The sequence below is a fragment of the Thermobia domestica genome, chromosome 2 (assembly GCF_964235325.1).
Source record: "Thermobia domestica chromosome 2, izTheDome1.hap1.1, whole genome shotgun sequence".
Taxonomy (NCBI): domain Eukaryota; kingdom Metazoa; phylum Arthropoda; class Insecta; order Zygentoma; family Lepismatidae; genus Thermobia; species Thermobia domestica.
Window position 1 is genome coordinate 314265333 of NC_137455.1, and position 20688 is coordinate 314286020.

Consider the following 20688-nt stretch of genomic DNA (forward strand, 5'->3'; position numbering starts at 1 on the left):
CAGGTAGAAAATTAGATGGTAAGTCTTTCCTTACGCGTCTAGGGAAGACAGTGATGTGTTTAATGATTGGTACTATTATATTGCCGATGGAGGGAAAAGGTAGAGTGAAAAGGAAGGGAAAGGGAGGCAGAAGGTTGTGGAGGTGGACAGGTGACCAATATATTGTGGCTAAAAAAAGTTTGATGTGAGCACAGCTAGAGAAGGAAGGAGAAAAAAATCGGTGCACGGGAGAAAGGTTGTCAGTACAGTGTGTTGCCTAACTAACAGGAGATCTAGCATATATAACAGTAATCCATGGCATAACGAGGGACAGAGTCAGAAGTTTGCCCACAGAGAAAATGGTATATTGCACTATGAACCTTAGATTAGAGAATCAGAACATAACAAGAAATGTAATTGGTAATTGTGTTTTGAAGTGATGTGTGGTCAGGACTATTTAGAGTTAGTGAGAAAGCGTTTATACTTATATTCAAATTCGGGGTCTGGGTGTGTAGGTGGGATGTATATTTCAAAAGGGTCTTAGCAATGACTGTTGGCTTACCATCAATATCTAAAAGGTATTCATCTGCTGAGACATTCGAAATCACTTTGTAAGGACCCTTAAAAAGGCGGGATAATGGCTTACAAGTGTTAGGTTTGGTGGAAGTATTAAGTACCATAACTAAACTGTCCGGGAAGAACTGTGTCAATATTTAACCTTCTCAATGCGTGGTTTGGGATCGGTGAAAACTTGGTGTTTCCTGAATTCAACGAGATCTCTAATTTCTTTAAGTGCCAGTAGGCGATCATTGGTGTTTAATGTTTCCGGTGTGACATGCAATAGGTTGTCCAAGGGTAATGTAGGATGAACGCCATAAAGGATAAAATGAGGAGAGAGACCAATAGAGGTTAATGGTGACTTATTAAGGGCCGCAGTTGCATGAGCAAGAAAGCGAGGCCACAATTTCTGGTTCTCTTGGCATTGCAGGAAGCCTAATCTTTCTTCAACTGTGCTTAATGAACGATGTTGATAGGGTAGGCCGTATTTAACTAAGATATTGAGAGATTTAAGGAAGTTTAAGGATACTGTGGATCGGTATGAGCTTTGAAGATCTAGGTAGATTGTGCGACGAGTTTTGTATGGAAGAATGATATGGTTAGTGATGAAATTGATGAAGTTTGCAGAGTTGGGAGTAGTGATGGGATGAGTTATGGTGAAACCTGTATAATGATCGGTAGCTGCATAAAAGTACTGAAATTCCTCTGGATCGCTGGGTATTAACTTGCCTGCTAGATCCAAGGAAAAGGTCTCGAATAGGCCGGATTGAGAAAAGCGCTGAATTGTTGGTTTGTTGGGCATGTAATTGCGTTTAAAGATGGCACAGCCTTTGCATGACATGAGTTTTTGAGCAAGCCAAGATTTTAGTCTCGGAAAGAAGTAGGCCCTACTTATATCTCAGTATTCAATACATTTTGGTGAAACCAATATGAGTCGTTGCGTCATGATATTCATCAAATAAGGCTGGTTTAAGACTGTCGGGTACGCAGACCAGTAAGCGAGAGTTAGATACTCGATATAGTTTCTTGTAAAGTATGGCTTTTTGAATGACGTATTGTTTGTTGAGACGTTGGTATGAAGGATCTGTCTCGTCTCGTTTGTTAAGAGTATCGATGATTTTGGAGAAGAATTTATCCTCACCCTGTAGGCGGGATAAGTCCAAATTGTTGTCGATGGTAAGGAGGACAGAATCAGGCACAAATTCATTGTCCGTATCTATTGTGTCTGGAGTAAGAGGGGCAGGATGCCTACTGAGGTAATCAGCGACCGGGTTCAGGTGACTTTTTTTTGTCTTTATGGCGAATTAGAATGTATTAATGTAGCTTAGCCATCTCAGGGGGGGGGGAATCTTTAAAGGGAACTAAACGAAAAAGCACGAAATATTGGTGGCAATTGAAATTCAATTTGAGAATAGTAGCGCGGGAAAGATGTACCGGAGATGATGATAGACCATTCAGAACTGTATGAAGCCTAAAAGTGCGGACAGAAGGATCTAACTGGTCGGCTGGAAAGAGGCTCACCTCTGCTCCAGAATCTAAGCAAAACAAAATATTCTTGTTCATGCAACGGGCTTGTACGTATGGTAATTTGTCTTTGAAATGCAATGGTAGTTGATGGTAATCTGAGGAGAAGGGAAGGGAAGAAGTGGGAGAGGAAGAACTGAGCGCGAGAAAGCTTGTATGCTCTCGCGCTAATTTTTATCGTTTTTTGGTTTAGTGGTATGAGTATTCATGGGATCTGGGGAAGGAGAGGGGAGGGAAGCTTGGGAAGTGAGTTGGGGACGGGTAGGATACTGAAAAAGGGATGATAGAATGGATATGGTGGTATAGGTGGGGTCGGGTGTTGATTTGAATAGACATTTTGGGGTTGAGAAACGCCTGTGACCCTTATTTTTAAGGAATTTTTTGTTCTTAGTGTTTTGTTTGTTATTACGGGAGGTCAGTGTTTGAGATGGGCTTTTGCAATTACAGGAGGAAGTACATTGACAGCAATGGGAATGATGAGATGTACAATGAGTACATAAGCTGGAAGGAGGAAGTGAAGTAGTGGAATGGGAATGTTGGAGACAAGGAGAGGGAGAATTAGGCGAAACTGGTTGTAGAGAATCAGAAGTATTGTTGTGGCGATGGACGGGACTGGGAGAACAAGGACGGGTGGGAGCGAAATGAACAGAGGCGGGTTGGGAATTTGAAAGGTGTTAAGATGAAGCTGCAATTGCGAAACTTGATGAATTAGATCTTGGATGGCGCTAGTGGTCGGGTCGTCTGATGGGTGGCGTAAAAGTGAAGCATCCATTTCTCGCTTTTGGGCCGTGAGCTGTGTGTGTTCCAAGGTTGTAACTTCTATAAATGTAAGATAATCAGCTATGGTGCGAGTGCCAAACCAACGAATGTTTTCGGGAGTCATATTCGAGACATTCCAAAATAAACTCTTAAAAATCTAATTGTGTGTAGGTCTGACCTGCAAGAATTTTTTTTTGCAAAAACGAAATGTGAAAGTGGCTCGTTGGGAAGTTGAATTAGGAATCTATATTGATGGATACGAGACCTGGGAACCTGCTCATCGCCAAACTGTTTAAGAAATTTTTTTTGAATGGTTGACCAGGGAAGGATTGAGAGATTTTGGGTAGAGAACCAGTGGTGAGCGGGCCCGGAAAGTGACTTTTCAAAAATTTTGATACATTTTGAGTTGTTCCAGTTATTGAACAGTGCAATCTTAAAAAAAATTGTAAAAATAAAGTCGCCCTTGTTTCTTGGATGTATATATCGGGGATGAGAGTAGAAATACCTGCCATAGAGTTTGTATTTTGAGATTGAAGCGTGTGTAAAGGAATAAAAGAAGCCTGACTACGAGTTGTGGGCATGGCAAGAGAATGAGAAAAGCGAAATGACCACAATGGAATTAACAAAGCAAAAAAATGCGCCTTATATATGTGAAAAAGGACCACAAAACATCATGAACCATTCGAGAGAAATTCCACTGGGGGAGCCAGAAAATGATGCTGAATGATGCTTACTTGTCACGTTTATATCATTGAGATATTAAAATATAATGGAAGATGAGTCATCATCTAAGGAGCAAGACAGCATCCATATAGGAGTACATTTATTAAGTAATGTAATTGATGTCCGGTCGTTTAGAGGGGCTGATTGTGACACTGATCACTACCTGGTAGCAGCGATAATACGAGAGAGATTATCGTTAAATAAAGGTAATATTCATTGTCCGAAAACGGAGATATTCAATTTAAAGAAATTAGAAGAGAGCCAGGTAAGAGAGGAATACCAAATTGAAGTTTCGAATAGATTCTCGGCTTTAGAAGATTCGGAGTGTACTAGTGTTGAGGATACCTGGATTGAAATTAGAGATATCATTAAAATTTTAGCAAAAGAAAAATCGGGACACGCAGAAATACGTAGGTTCGACCAGGAATGCATTAAACTAACAGAGAAGAGAAAACAGGCAAAATTACGCTGGCTACAAAATCCGAATGAAATAACTACACAAAATTTCGCAGATATCAGGCGGGAAACTTCCAAAACTTTTAGAACAGAGAAACGTGATTTTTTGAAAGCTAAAATTAAGGAACTTGAAGATAATTGTAAAAATAAAAATATCCGGGACATGTATAAGGGGATCAGCGAATTTAAGAAAAGCTATCAACCTCGTGCTTATATATTAAAGAAATCTGACGGTACAGTTCTCACTGATACGGATAGCATCTTAAATAGATGGATAGATTTCTTTGACGATTTGCTTAACACACACCAAACTAGTGTGCGTGGAAAAAAGGAGATACACACCGCAGAACCGTATATTCCAGAACTCAACCGAATAGAAGTAGAAACCGCTATAAAGAAATTAAAGAAACACAAATCTCCGGGTGTAGATGAAATTCCGGTTGAGTTAATTTTAGCAGGAGGCGAAAAATTGTGGAACAAGATACACAAAATCACTCTCCTTATCTGGAACAAGGAAGAATTACCACAAGAGTGGAAAGAATCAATCATTATTCCAATTCACAAGAAAGGCGACAAAGCTGACTGTAATAATTATCGAGGCATTTCTGTTCTGTCAACATCCTATAAAATCCTTTCAAATATTCAATTAGCAAGATTGACCCCATATGCAGATGAAATTATTGGAGATTATCAGTGCGTATTTAGATGAAATCGATCAACTATCGACCAAATATTTACCATTCGCCAAATACTCGAAAAAAAAGGGAATACAATACCCCGGTACATCAACTATTTATTGATTTTAGAAAGGCATTCGACTCGGTTAGGAGACAAACATTATACAACGTTCTTACAGAATTTGAAATACCGAGAAAGCTAATTAGATTAATTAAGATATGTTTAAATGAATCCCAAAGTAAAGTCCGGGTAGGAAAATTTTTGTCCACGAGCTTTCACGTCGAAAATGGCCTGAAACAAGGAGATGCTTTGTCGCCATTATTATTTAACTTTGTTCTGGAATACGCTATAAGGAAAATCAAAGATAGGAACCAGGGCCTAGAGTTGAACGGTATTCACCAGGTTATGGTATATGCTGATGATGTAAATTTAATAGGGGATGATAGGAGAACAATAGAAAGAAATGCCGAGATCTTATTGAACGCTTGCAGGGACATGGGTTTAGAAGTAAATGCAGAGAAAACTAAATACATGGAAGGGCGTTGGGCCGTAATACAGCAAATTATGGATGCGTTAAAATATTAAACAATACTTTTGATAAAGTGGATAGTTTCAAATATCTAGGATCAATATTAACAGAGGAAAATCATATTCACGAAGAAATTAAATGTCGACTAAAAGCAGGGAATTCGTGTTACTATTCGGTTTAAAATCTCTTGTCGTCGCGAATTCTGTCGAGGAATTTGAAGCTTAAAATATACAAAACGATAATCATGCTTGTTGTTGTGTATGGTTGCGAAACATGGTCGCTTAGTCTGAGGGAAGAACATAAACTGAAAATATTTGAGAACAAGATCCTGAAACAAATATTCGGACCGAAGAGGAACGAGAATGGGGAATGGCGGAAACTTCATAACGAGGAATTACATAATTTATACGGTTAACCCAACATTGTTAGGGTCGTCGAGTCTAGGAGGCTTAGGTGGGCGGGTCATGTAGCTTGAATGGAAGAAAGTAGAAACGCTTTCAAAGTCTTGACTGGAAGACCAATCGGAAAACGACCATTAGGAAGACCTAGGCGCAGATGGGAGGACAATATTAAGATTGATCTCGCAGAGATTGGAATACAAAGTAGAAACTGGATGCAGTTAGCTAAGGATAGAAGTCAGTGGAGAGCTTTTGTGAACGCGGCATTGAACTTCCGGGTTCCATAGGCCATAGAGTTAGAGTTAGTTTTATTAAGTAATTACAACCATAACCTCAGATAATATAAAAGAAGCAATACAAATGATATGTACAAGGTTATAACAGAGACACGAGTAGCATAGTGGTCGGAGTTGGTTATCAAGAAGTCAGTGCTTGATATCTCTCGTGCGTGTTCATGAGTTCATGCAATCCCTTTTACACAGTGATAAATCATGTAATAATTATAAGCAGAATGCATACTCACAACCCATAGAGTCCTTTCATGGTCGTCGGCTCTGATCGAGACATCTGGAAGATCCTGAGAAGACAGTTGACACGAAACTATGCGGTTCAAGCGTTTACTAACTTCGGAAGATGAACACTGATCGAATGAACGTCGAATGATAATAATCGTTCAAAATTGCCAGTTTTTATACTAATTCGTGATTTATTTTGAAGTACGCCAAAGACACTTAGAAATAGTCAAAATAGTCACTTAGAAAGTGTTTATGTAATGTTTTGGTTGTTTTTGGAAATTCCACTTGCGTACTTGATCTTGTCAACAAGGTCATAGGACTTGTTTTCCTCTTTAATTTTGTATTTGGATCACTTTTGATGTTACCTTCTCGGAGTGAACATAGAATTCACGCGAGTATAGCAATTATTAACTTAAGTTTTTCATCACCTATGTCACTGGAACATAATACTAAGAGGATGCTGAATATATTGGTATCAAACAGTAACCAGTGGCCACCAGTCAATATTGGTACCAAAATGTTTACCATCCTCTTGGATGTTGATTAACACCAATATCATAACAAAAAAAAAAAAAAAAAAAAAAAAAAAAAAAAAGAAAGAAAGAAAGAAAGAAAAAGAAAAAAAAGAACTTTAAGGTCCATACCTCCAAAATTATTGGACCTACCGTAGCCGTGTCAAGACTTTATTTAGGAACTACTATATGCTCTATCTAAATATCCATGTTTCAGAAATCCTGTAGTATTTCCGCAACAATTTTTATAGAGGTAGTTCGTGAGTACTTCAAATTTTATGCCCGTAGCCAAAGTTCCTCTATAGAAATTATTGCGTGAGTACCTTAGGATTCTGAAACGTGTATATTCTGATAGCGCACATATTAGTTCCTATGTGAAATCTTGACCCTAGTACAGTAGGTCCCATAGAATTGCAGCTGTGGACTTATAAAGTTCATTTTTTCACGTTTTCCGGTCTATAATTCCGAAATGGCGGCTTTCTGCACCCAAGTTGTTATATAGTTTTTGTCTTATCTTGGTGTCAGGAATCACCTCCCAAACTTATCGGTGTTGTTTTGAACCACCTTGTATAATTACCAGTAGTAGTAAGTTTATTTCGGATTTCGTTGAGAGATACGAATGAAAGGAGAATGTATCTGTCCTTGAGACGCTGAATTGATCCCAGAGAACCGTTTATCGCTATCTATTACCATTTTTTGTTCTATGGTGATCAAAGTTGAAACAGAAAAGGGTTAATTTGTACTACTTTCGGTCTGTTAGGAATGACATGAAAAAAAAATGAAAATTTTTACGGTAGATTTACGTCCCACGATTATGCCGGCTAGGCTAAAGGAGACGGTGATGATGAGAAATTAAATCAATGGTGGAATGAATAAAACGGTAGAAAACGGGAGAACTCCGAGGAAACCCACGCATCACAAAGTCCACTTGGGCAGAGCAGGGATTCGAACCAGGGACCCCATGCACCAGAGGTGAACGCTCTACCACTGAACCACCGCGGCCTCAAGAATGGACTCTATTTTTGGGATGCTGAATCAATAAAAAAAACTGCTTCTCCAGTTCTTATCATTTTTGTTCTATAAGATTAATATTGAAACTGTACGTAGTTGTAAATTTCTACCACTTCCGGTTTTAGTAGAGATATGTGGATATGTGAAAATATTATCTTTTCTTTAAACGCTGAATCGATTCGAAAAGAAAGCTTTTCGATATCTGTTAGTTTTTGTCCTGTATACCTAGGTACATCAATGTTGAAACCGGGAACGATTGATTTGCATCACTTCCGGTTTGAGTAGAAGATATTAAGGGATGACATGAAACCTATTCTTGGGATGATGAATCGGTTCCTAAAAGTAGCTTCTCTATATTTCTTACTATGTTTGCTCTGATACCTGTTAGCAGACAAACTGAAAGTAGTTGTTCTATAGGACTTCTGATATTTATGCGTAGCATATAGTTTGGAAGAGTGAAAATTACAAGAACCTTTGCACGTGATAGGAGCTGAAATTAAAGTTTCGTTATTTAATTTTCGATCGGTTCTTAAAGATATACGAGGGTAATTCAAAACAATGTAGCTATTTTTTATATTATTCATACTAATCTCTGTCCTCGTTTGTTTTATTGTGAAAGTTTGATCCTACTTCCTCCATTTGTCTTTCTTTTGTTGCAAATAGTTCATGGCTGCTCCATTAGAAGTTTTGCACCAAAGAGGAACAAGAGTAATCCGGTTTTTGTGGTCAGAAGTTGTATCAGGGACCATGACTAATTTCCAGATGATGTATCACTTCGTCAATAGTCACTCGTCTGTCTAACAGAACCATGTAACGTGCACGCTCAATGTTGTCATCGTTTGTGGCCATAGATGGTCGTTCGGCTTCTTCCTCGTGCGTAAAGCTAGGTTGCCACTTTACAACAATCTTGTAGCTGTCATAAAAAAAAAAAAAAATCTTGTAACCCTACAATATTTCTCCATGTAAACATAGTCTTGAAAGGGACATACTACAACATTTTTTTCATCTTGCAAGGAGTCAAAACATGTGCAACTTTCTGGGTCGTCTTGCTTGCTACCTTCTATCGCCCTCCCGCTGACATAAAAAAAAAAAAAGCAGTTTTGCCGCTTCCGAAACTACGGATTCTTTTGGACGGGGAGGGGAAGCACTCCAAAATACACGTTTTTAATGAGAAGGTTCACTATTTGTCCACTAGAGTGCAGTGCTGCATGAGTGGAGACATCTCTCTTGCTTTCAGAAAGTTGTAATGCATAAACAGTAAATAGGAAGATCGGGTTACAAGATTTCTTTAATAACAGCTACAAGATTTTAGTAAAGTGTCAACCAAACTTAATACTTGTGCGACCATTTTTTTTTTAAATTCAATCAATTTGTACACACTGTTTCCGTGTTGTGCCCGAAAGTCTTTGATGAATTGAGGCTCCTGATACACTTTCCAACCACAAAAACCTGATCACTGCTCGTTGTTCTCTTCGGTGCAAAATTCTAATGGAGTGGCCGTGATCTATCTGCAACAAAATGAAGACAAATGGAGGAATTAGAATCAAACTTTCATAGCATGACCACAACAGCATAACAATAAAATAAACGAGTACAGAGGCAGGGCCGGATTTAGCATTTTGGCGCCCCTAGGCCCAATAATTTTTTCCGCCCCCTAGTCTGGTTAAAGTTACATTCCTAAAAACTTTTATTAAAAGAATATATCAGGCCTATATGTTAATTGCTTAAACACCACTCCACGATGCAATTTTATCATTGCAAGTTTTTTGAGGAATGTACTTGGTTCTGGGCTTAACAAAATACCGTTAATGTATTAACAAAAGATTGGCGAATAACTTTGGTTTTGTTCAATTTAGCCATTTGGGCAAATAAATAATAAAAAAAACTCTGTAATACATTATAAAGTAGTTTTAATCTCGTAACGGTACTCGTGGAGCAGTGATTTGAACACTGGCACGCACACAGTGCATGCGCCCCTAATCACTCCGAGCAGTAGCGCCGAGCCAGCCTCTAGTGGCAGTGACAATACGATGCGTATCGCTTAACGACATCCCTACAGCCAGTTCTCCCGTATTTTAGATCAATGTTGTAACGAAGTTGATGCATAATGTTGAAAAATAGTTTAACTTTACCAACAATTATTTGTTCCAATGAACTTCAAAATCAGAATGATTTATTAGCCTGATTTTTAAAAATCAATTCAAAAAATATGTTAAGTTATGGCTATTTATTTTTATTTCTAGATATTTTTTAATTTTTTTCTCTCGGCCGTGCGCCCCCTGGGAGCTTGCGCCCATAGGCCCGGGCCTATTGGGAAATCCGGCCCTGGACAGAGGTCCGTATAAACAATATAAGAAAAGTTCTAGCTACATTGCGGGTAATTTTTGACTTACCCTCATATAATGAAAAACAATGGTAGCATCTACGTATAATTAATCGTAATTTTACATAGTTTTAAAACTGCTCATTTTTTAATCTTTCCTTCTTCCAGTTTTAGGAGAAAGAAGGAAGAACTATTGCAAGTCCATTTATGACGACATTTGTATTACATATAGAGCTTTATAACTAAACACATATTTAAGTATGTTGAAGAGAAAACACAGGAAAATATTACTTCGCGTCAACTTACCTACAAAAATTGACTCACTGCGTAGAAACCGAGGATCAATATGATTACAAGAGAAACTATAGAGTCAAGCACAGGGGAGTTAACTACAGTTCCAACAATGCGTCTAATGTAATAGGCCAAAACGCGTTTCCATGTCTTCCAACGACTTTGTTGGTTGTTTGGAGACGGTGGAATTCTAAAACAGATAACTGGAAGAAAACAATACAATTATTAGAAATTTCTGAACGATCAAAATCTTCTGAGATTTTTGTAATTACATTATATATATATATATATATATATATATCATTAGAAATTACACCCAAGTTGTACTTTGTTTGTACCGTATAAGTAGCTCTAAAGTTCTTACAGTGTGTTTCCCTAACCAACATGGATGGTGGCAGGTATCTACAGATAAAACAAAGAATACGGGAAGATAGAGACAAAAGTAATTTAAAATGTTAACAGTTTTCAAAGTCACATTTCTGATTCTTTGTGTATATATACTTTGTTATTGGGGAATACAATATAAAATTATTTAATATCTCCCCAATGTACAGGAAGACTGACAAGTAAGGGACCATATGGTTGTCGCGCAAGTCAGATGCAGACATACGCCATCTGATTCAGCATGAAAAGATATGGAGAACACGGAAATTTAAGGTGCTAAGGGCCATAGGGAGCGGAGCGAGGAAAGAGGAAACATTGAATGTCGGCAAAATTAAACAAAGTTAGGAATGACGGGAAAAGATAATTTCGTGCAAACAGGGAAAGAAAGTCAACTAAAAAGAAAGCAACAAAACATAACAAGGGCATCAAGGACGAAGAAAGATCATAATCAGGGTTGCCATCCGGACCGCAGTGTTGCCAGCGCTGCATAACATTGATATGGAAGATATAGCACAGTATAGCAATTCATGCACAAGGAAAAATATTAGTAACACAAAAGACAATTGAAAAGACTCTGTACATGTGCGTAAAATGGTTTAACGTAGTTCTGAGTGAATATTACACCGGCGTGAATACAAATGGAGGAAAATAGAGGACAGTACGCACCATTTGTAGTTTAATTGCAGTTGAAGTGAAGATCACGAATGAGTGCGTGGTCAACACACAAACATTTCTCGCAGCGAGCACAGCGGATGAAAGCAAGCTGGTCACACGCGTCTCTGCAGCATTCCGCTGTGAGTCCTTTTCCAAAGCAATATGCGGAAGGTGTTTCAAACTGTCTAGGATGTTCATTGGAGTAGCCACATTTGAAAAACGCAAAGCGTATCATCTTTTGGAATCAATAGCAAACCACCATGGGTTCATCCAGCCCAGGGACCTTCAGGTCAAAACCTGCCTTCGGGCAGAATACCGATCATCATCATCATCATCATGGAACGATGCTCCCAAACACTTTCGTTTCTGTGTTATCACGTGTACCCCCTTCACTTCCCTTATGTACATTATTCACTCACGACTATCCTTAAACCTTTTTACGCACGTGTACAGAGTCTTTTCAATTGTCTTTTGTGTTACTAATATTTTTCCTTGTTCAAGAATTGCTATACTGTGTTATACCTTCCATATGAATGTTATACAGCGCTGGCAACACTGCAGTCCGAATGGCAACCCTGATTATGATCTTTCTTCGTCCTTGATGCCCTTGTTATATTTACTTTCGTTCTTTTGGTTGACTTTCTTTCGCAGTTTGCAAGAACTTAACTTTTCCCGTCATTCCTGACTTTCTTCAATTTTGCCGACATTCAATGTTTTCTCTTTCCTCGCTCCGCTCCCTATGGCCCTTAGCACCTTAAATTTCTGTGTTCTCCATATCTTTTCATGCTCAATCAGATGGCGTATGTCTGCATCTGATTTGCGCGACAACCATATGGTCCCTTACTTGTGAGAATTTTTTTTTTTTTTATTATTTGTTGTAATACGGGGTAATAAGAGACGCTGCCCAGATTTCTTTTACGCTGTACCTTGTTAATAAACTGGGGTTACAAGGGATAAGCCTAAGATGTATTCTATTGCCCTACCTTTTTACATGTTTTTATTCTGGCTACTTTTCTGTCAAATGCCATGTGAAAATTAAGGTTAGTGAAAGTCGCACTTGAAAGTTGAATGCTTTTAATTACAAACTATACAAATTACAGCCTTTCATTATTTATGAAGTTTTTCACTCATTCTGAACATTTTGGAATTACAAAATTACACATTGTAGTCATATAAACCTTATTATTATTATTATTATTATTAAAATGGTAAGCCATACATCGTAAAACAACTCTTTATGCTACAGTGACTTCTTACACAGTAGGCTATAGAAAATTAAAAAGACTATACCAAAATGAAAAATAGCATGCGTGAATACTTTTAACAATAATAGAATAAAACTTTAAGCCCTAAAATAGAAAGTAGACCCAGACCAAAACTTTTTAAACCAAACATTCTCTCTTTTTAACAGAATAAAACCTTTTAACAATGAACGGATCATTTCCAATAAAATATCATCATGAGGAGACCAGTGGAATTTTAATCTTCAGTTATTGAACCTGGGAAGACCAAACAACTGTCTCTTATTACCCCGACAAAAAAAGGGGGGGTAATAAGAGAGAGACATTTACTGGCAAGCTCATTTATCAGAGAAAAACTGAAACAATTTCACTTTAAAGTATCACTAATGCTGTACAAATGTATGCAGCCAAGTTTTAGAAACATTTATAACTAAGTTGTAAAAAAAAAAAAAAAAAAAAATTCTTGGCGAAAAAGACTGATTTTAGGTACTTAACGTTTTTGGTAGACATTTTTTGAAAGGCAGAAAAAAGGTAAAGAAGTTGCCTAAAAGCAGTTTTTTTGGCCTGTACACAGAAAGATACAGTAAGTTGTGGATATTTTTTTTCGTTTTTTTCTGATGATAAACCAAAGTACCAGCCATTTTGTCTCTTATTACCCCATCTTCCCCTATTACTCTAATTTTTCAATCAATAAAATAGGATCTTTGATGTACTCAAACACTGAAGGTGCCGATGTTTTTAAATTTACAGATTTCTGTCATGAGTTCCAAACAGAGGGTCACGACAACATGAATTAACTTATAAAATGAACCTTAAACTTTTAAGTTTTTCAGCTACAATTTTAACGGTGTAGTCCTATGCATAATTTATTTGTTGATACAAAAAAAAAAAAAAAAAAAAAGGATTTTTGTTTAATAGGTGAGCAATACATAATGACATTTTCCATGTTATCAACAGTCAAGCTGCGAATTTTGTCTGTAAGATTCATTTTATGTTGAATGTAATCTACCAAATTAGTAGCAATTTAAGCTTAAATGCTGAAACATTGTTCAGTTTAATTTCTCAAGAGATTTTCTTTTCTATCTAGCCATTATTTTGTCAATAGCTTACAAAACACTGGCACTAAATATTTTCCTTGTCTATAAAAATACCTTTTTTTTTCTCCGCTTTCTCAAATTTACTTAAATATTTTCAACAGGTTTTCAGTACTGAAAATTATTAATGTATTAATTTACCATAACTTAAAAAGTGCTTCTGATAAAAGAAAAATTAAACTGAATGCTCATAATATCATATTTAAATTGCTCATTTTGCAAAAATGTCTTTCCTATTGATATCGTACACACTTATTTCGTAAGCTACTTGTTACTGATGCAGTTTGGGTCATTTTGGTCGTCACTTTTATCCCCGTCACCCGAGTCTAGGTCTTGCTTTTTAGAGGTTCGGAGACCCAGACAAACATACTACTTGGAAAGACCCGATGGCCCGGAAGTCATTTTCGCGGATCCCAAGAATTTCGTCTCAAGAGCATTTACTATTGAACAATGAAATAATGACGTCACACAGCTCTCGTTGATTACTACGTCATCGACCTTGAGACTTTGTACTCTCTTCAATTTATGATTGAACCTATTGAATCACGTATTAAATAAAACTCTTGAGTCAGCGAATATGAACGCCACTCCCTAGTTTAAATGCGGATTAAGCTTAAGCGTGCCAAACAAAATATGTAGAAACGGTAGTATTTTTTGAAACAACATTAAAAGTTAGGATATTAACTCCTAAATTTGAGTAATAAAGCTAACTTAAAAACCAGATAGATAGCAGGATAAAGTTACAGAAATTTTACACGAAAAATGTCTCACTTCTCTTACGAAGAATAATTCAACAATTTGTGGCATAACCTAAGGAACTCATTGTTACAAGTGGTAAATCTGTAGAGCGAGTAGTGAGATATAAATAGGACCTTTTAAGATCATCACCCGGATGTCAGTACATGTTTTAGCTCATTGCTTTAACTACTGCGCAATGAAACGTTACGTATTATAAATATTGTACTATAAGATAGAGTTATGTTTCAAGCACAGCACAAGACACTGATTCATTTGGTTGTGTCTCCTGATATCGAAAAATGTAACAAATAAAAGAAAATATTTGAATCGTTTTACAATGAGCACACAAGATGGCACTTGCTGTTAGATCTTACTAGAAGTGATCCGTTTTATAAAATGTTTGTTTGTATGTGTAAAGTATTTTAAAGTAACGATCTTATTACAAAATAGATATATTGTTTGACCGTTTTTCGTGTTATGCTTCATATTTTGTTTAAATATTAATTTACACTTAAGGAAATAGATTTTGAGACGAAACTTGCGCAGAACGCCATAATGCGTTGTTGCCAAATTTGTACGTTTACTATAGTAGTCACAATAAGAAAATTCCTGGATTCGAGCGTAGCAGTTCGAGAAGCGGAATCGCAGTAAGGGTCGAAAACTAATTTCTCTAATAAATATCCAAGCAGAATTCCATGATTACTTCCTTTATTATCTAGCATCAGTAAACACTCGACACTATCTGGCAACGCCACATTATTCAAGCAACGTTTAGCATAGCACTGGAAACACCTAGTGATCCACCTTAATTTGTTTGTGGGGCTAGAGATAGATATTATTATTATTATTATTATTATTATTATTATTATTATTATTATTATTATTATTTGGTGGGTTCAATATGTCTTTAGTATGGAACTGAAAATACGAGTGTTTCTAGATAATAATGACTAAAAATCATATTCCTTGTTATAAATAATCTGCAATTGTACAAATTTTTACGGGCGGGGAGCTTCTTCGTGGCTATATGATTAGCTTATATGTCTTTACAGCGGGAGTTACGGGTTCCATTCCCGGTGGGAGCTCATGTGATTCGAATCCCAAGTTAAGCTGTAGATCTAGTCTCATATAGTGTCGCTGTTCAAGGAGACTCTAAACTCAAATCAACCAACTTTTACGAGGGGAAATATTCTCTGAAAAGTGTGGAAGCCGAAGACGGCAGAGAGGAGATTAATACCAAAGAGTAGAAAGAAGTAGGCACAGGGGCATAGGGGTCCGGAGGGGTGGAGGGTGGAACGGGTCGATCGACCCCTTGGAATATAGTTAGTACAGGCTACTATTGCCTCTGCACAGGGGTGGCTGTTCCTCGCAATCATTCGATAGATAATTATTTAATTGACACCTGACCACCAAGTGCGTACTGATTTCCAGGTGCAGAAACATGGAATCAAAATAACTGCTACAAAATGATCATTACTCTCTCTACTGGTGCAGTGGCTAGCACGCGCGCTCCCTGGTTTCAATTGCTATGAGAGAGCCCTGGAATCTGAATACGTCAATGTGTTTCGGATTCCACTTTAAATTGTAGGTCCGCGTCTCACACAGCTTAGGTACTGGAAGGGAAGCTAGACTCCAATTCAAGCAGTGGCCCCACGTAGCGTAGTCGCTAACGCTCTCGCCTTTGATGCGAGCGGTCCCGGGTTCGATTCGTGGAGGCACTCGGTCGAAAAGTGTAAAAAGCTCTTTTAGGCCAGCCACCCTAAATGAGGTTTTCCTGGGTTTTCCTCATTCACACCAGGCAAATGCCAGGGTGGTACCTAACTTATAGGTTTCAGGCCGTTTTATTCCTTCCCTTTCTCCGGATTGTGTGCTCGCGGAGGGACGTCATTCCTCAAAACGTGACGGGCTAAATGGCCTTAGATGCCGAGAGCCCAGAAATCTAAATCCCAAATCCAATTCAAGCAATCCAATTATTCCTACAACAAAGTGTGAAAACCGGAAGGAGTAGATATAGGAGAGTGACACTGACGAGAAGCATAGATGTGGGCACTATTTACAATCACTGTACAGGTAAATATGTGGTAACAATTCACAATACGAATCTACAAATTTTTAAACTTTACGGGACAAATATGAAATATGTTGATAAAAATAGTAGGTAAATAATAGGATTATATTGTGATGTATTGCCTGTGAGATGCGTAATTATAGCTGCTGTACCTGCTCCACACGGACGCATCCTTATTTTGCAGCATGACGCCCCAGCTGCGCTCCTGTCTTGGGTTCTTTAATAGAATTCTCGCTTTCATGGCCACCTAGCACAAGTTGGTTAGCATGTTTTCCCTACAATTTTTATGGCCAAAAATTGACCCACAAGAAAACTTTTGTGGTCCAGCATATATTCTTGTTAGTGAGTTAGGAAGGGATGTGTGTTAAAAACTAACGTGATAATAATGTTTTCTGATATCATTAAATATATTGTTTCGAGGTAGTCCTGGGACTTATCGAACGAACTATGTATCACTTTGAAAAGAACTGAAATTAATTTAAAATACTGCCGACACCCAGTCAACTGAACAAAATATATTTCCTAATATGAATCATAAATGTAATCTAGACTCAATTTCAGTAAAATATCAACTGGGCCTCTAGAAGTAAAAAAAAAAAAAAAAAAAAAAAAATGTTATTGAGGTTTTACAAACTAGGGGAGGAAAATTTCATATTTTAATAGGGGGCCCAACTTAATATTTATCTAGGGAGCCCAAATATTAATTTTTGTCTCCAACAAAAGTTCCAAGCTATAGCGCTGCCTATAGCAACGTTGGATTCAAATTACATGAGCTTCGCCGGAAATCAAACCAGGTTTTCCTATGGCGAACAGTGTACGCTAACCAGCCCATCTGTAGCCACCGCTATAGCCACGAGGAGCTGTATCTATAATTTTTGTCTAATTTTCAGGTAGGGATGATTTCAGAAGATTCTTCACTCTCCCCGCGGAGGAGATTTGAATTAACATGGAAAAGTGAAAGTAAATACTGGTTGAACCCGATCGGAGAAATACCCTGGTGAGAATTTCTTAGCTCTGGGGAATCCGCCTACCCCTGGGTCCCTCCAGAAATCATCACTAACTTCAAGAACAAATTTTCTTTGAACAAAAATGTTATTTATAATTTAACTTAAAAAATTTCTTAAAATTGCTATTTCACAATAAATATCTTTTATAGGTTCAACAACACCCCGCTAGTGTGCTATGATACAATACTCGGTTGAAAAACTAACTTTAATATTAATTCAGTGGTAGAGCGTTCACCTCTGGTGCTTGGGGTCTCGGGTTCGATCCCAGCCCCCGCCAAGTGAACTTTGTGGTGGACAAACACCGTGTGCGTGGGTTTTCTCGGGGTTCTCTCGTTTCCTCCCACTTTCTTCATTCCACCATTTCATTCATTAATCATCATCACCGTCTCCTTTAGCCTAACCGGCATAACCGTGGGACGTAAAACTCAAAGATTTCATTTCATTTTTTTAAATATTAATAGCAGAATCTTTTTTTTTTAACATTTTGGACACATCTCCGATAATTTAGATATTTGTTTGAACACACAATTAGTATGTTTCCTTATTTTTGTCTATAAAAGCATCTAATTTTATTAGGCCTACCTCTGCTTCGTCTTGGAGCGGTTGGAGGTACATCACTTCTTGTTGCATGCCTTGCAGAAGACAAATCTGTTGAACCAACCGTCCTCTGTAAAACATTATTTCAAAAATTAGTGTTTTAAAATAATAATAATAATAATAATAATAATAATAATAATAATAATAATAATAATAATAATAATAATAATAATAATAATAATAATAAAGAAACCTTTACTTGCTAAAGAAATCTACAAGGTAGTGAAATAAAGAAACACTGGAGGAAACTTAGTATCTGTAAATAACAAATAGAACATTTCTGTAGTGGTTAAACTATGTCTATGATTTTTATAGCTATACGTATGAAACCTAGCACAAACTAAAAACAATAAGATGTAAGATGTTTTATAATTCTCGACACTGGGCGATCAACTTGTTTAGTTTATCGGCATACTTACTGTTAGAGATATTTCAGACATTACTTTCTTTGCAAACATTGTTGGTAAAATAATTGGTTATGGTAATCTGGTCAACCAAAAGTTTCATTCTTATAGAACGTTGCAGTTGAAACGGTTGTTAAAACCCCAATTAATCAAACACATCTGAGGAAGTGAAGCATAATGAATTATTACTATACGCGGTTTCCCGACATTGTATAGTATTCTGCAGCAGGCACATACGCAGGAATTTATTTCGGGGGGGGGGGGGGGAGGGAACCCAAAGCTTTTCAGGAGGTCCAAATTCAACATGAGAATAAATTAAATTAAAATTTGTAACATAATCCCTAATATGAGGCTAAATTCACAGAAAAGTCGGAATTTCGGGGAGAGGGGGTCCGGAACCCTTTGCATATGTCCCTGTCCTGCAGTATAATGTGAATAGTGGAATGCTATTACGAGGAGAAATTTGTTTCTTTCAATGCCTAGAGATTGCATTAGAGACAATTTATACGAACTTTGAACATATTATCGACCATTTCCCAAAGTAGGCTTACAACAAACAATAAAGCGATTGTAGCACTTTTAACGCAAGAGGTAGGCTATCTGTCTATCGTTCGGTAAAGCAAGTAACGCCAATGGAGTAAGGCATGTTTGTCAGCACCCGAGAATGTAATAATGAAATCCGCTTACTTCCAGCAGAAAGACTACTTCCAATTAATTAGCTTTGGATGATGGCGCAAAGCCCAAATTGATTACACTTTACTAAACATCCGATCATTTTATCTGCCCTTACAACAAAAACTCGAAGCCATACGTCACAGTTTCACCACCCCTACTCTGCCCACTCCGTCCAATAAGATCGTAATGTTTTGAGCGAACAATCTTGGCGCAGACGAAAGTAGCCAATCAGACGATGGCGAAAACGAGAGTAGCCAATCAGACTTGCCGATGTTAGGTTGTTTTCTGGCTTCATTAATTTAATAGGATGAAGATACATATAGGCAGATCCTCTATTTTATAAGATCTTTGCGTATATCCCAAGCACTACAGACAATACAGGCAAAGTCTTCTTCTTCTTCTTATAACCTCTGATGAGATGGAGATAAATAGGGAGTGCATGCTAGAAGTTAAAATTTCGCGTGATTATGATTATTGTTTTCAAACTAAGATATAAGCCATTATTTTAAGCTTGATATATGAACTTTATAGTTGTTCTGTGAGAAAATTCAAAGTTAAGTTAGAGTGAACAAATAAGATGCAATGTCTTCCCAACTGTGTCGTTAGCTTACAAAGGGCCTACCAAGTGTGCGGTTAAGAATAGTAACTTCCCGTATTTTACAGGATTATCTCTCATTACGAGGTTGTGTCCTGGTATCTCGACAAAATTCTTTGCAAAGCAGAATTGTTCTGTAATCTGAGAACTTGTGGTTGACATTCTTAAACTTAAAACATACGTACAATTGCCAAAGAAATCTATAGCTCTCGTCATAAAAAAATGTCGCGTGAAGTTAAAATTTCGCGTGATTATGATTATTGTTTTCAAACTAAGATATTAGCCATTATTTTAAGCTTGATATATGAACTTTATAGTTGTTCTGTGAGAAAATTCAAAGTTAAGTTAGAGTGAACAAATAAGATGCAATGTCTTCCCAACTGTGTCGTTAGCTTACAAAGGGCCTACCAAGTGTGCGGTTAAGAATAGTAACTTCCCGTATTTTACAGGATTATCTCTCATTACGAGGTTGTGTCCTGGTATCTCGACAAAATTCTTTGCAAAGCAGAATTGTTCTGTAATCTGAGAATTTGTGGTTGACATTCTTAAACTTAAAACATACGTACAATTGCCAAAGAAATCTATAGCTCTCGTCATAAAAAAATGTCATACCGATTGGCAACACTGTTTTGTTGCGAAAATAGTACCTATAGCGAACTTGATAATAACTAAGATTGACTTTGGAGGGGATGGCAAAAGTAGGTTGTGGTCCCTCCCTAGAATCAATAACATAAATTAAATTTCCAAACATGAGCAATATTTTCTAATCATAAATCGTCAACATTTTCTTATCTTTATGTAATATTAAAGGTTCTAATATTACTTATTATACGATGTTAGGTGATCAGCAAAATACAAAACCATTTGTCTTTTTCTTGAAAGTTATGGTATAAATAGCAGCAAAGTACCACAGCCCTTGCATAAATCTTTCCCCTTCTCCTATCTCAAACTGAAGCTTGTATGTAAAAAAGTTAT

General features: G+C 37.2%; 1 protein-coding gene across 1 annotated transcript in view; it reads right to left on the bottom strand.

Moving 5' to 3' along the window:
- Positions 1 to 20688, bottom strand: part of LOC145679485 (uncharacterized) — a 74237-nt gene that overhangs the window by 5057 nt on the left and 48492 nt on the right. The window contains exons 5-6 of the mRNA XM_081750064.1: positions 18025 to 18109; positions 10272 to 10459 (exon numbers count right to left, since the gene is read on the bottom strand). Of these exons, the coding sequence (XP_081606190.1) occupies positions 10272 to 10459; positions 18025 to 18109 (273 nt within the window). The remainder of the gene's footprint in view (positions 1 to 10271; positions 10460 to 18024; positions 18110 to 20688) is intronic.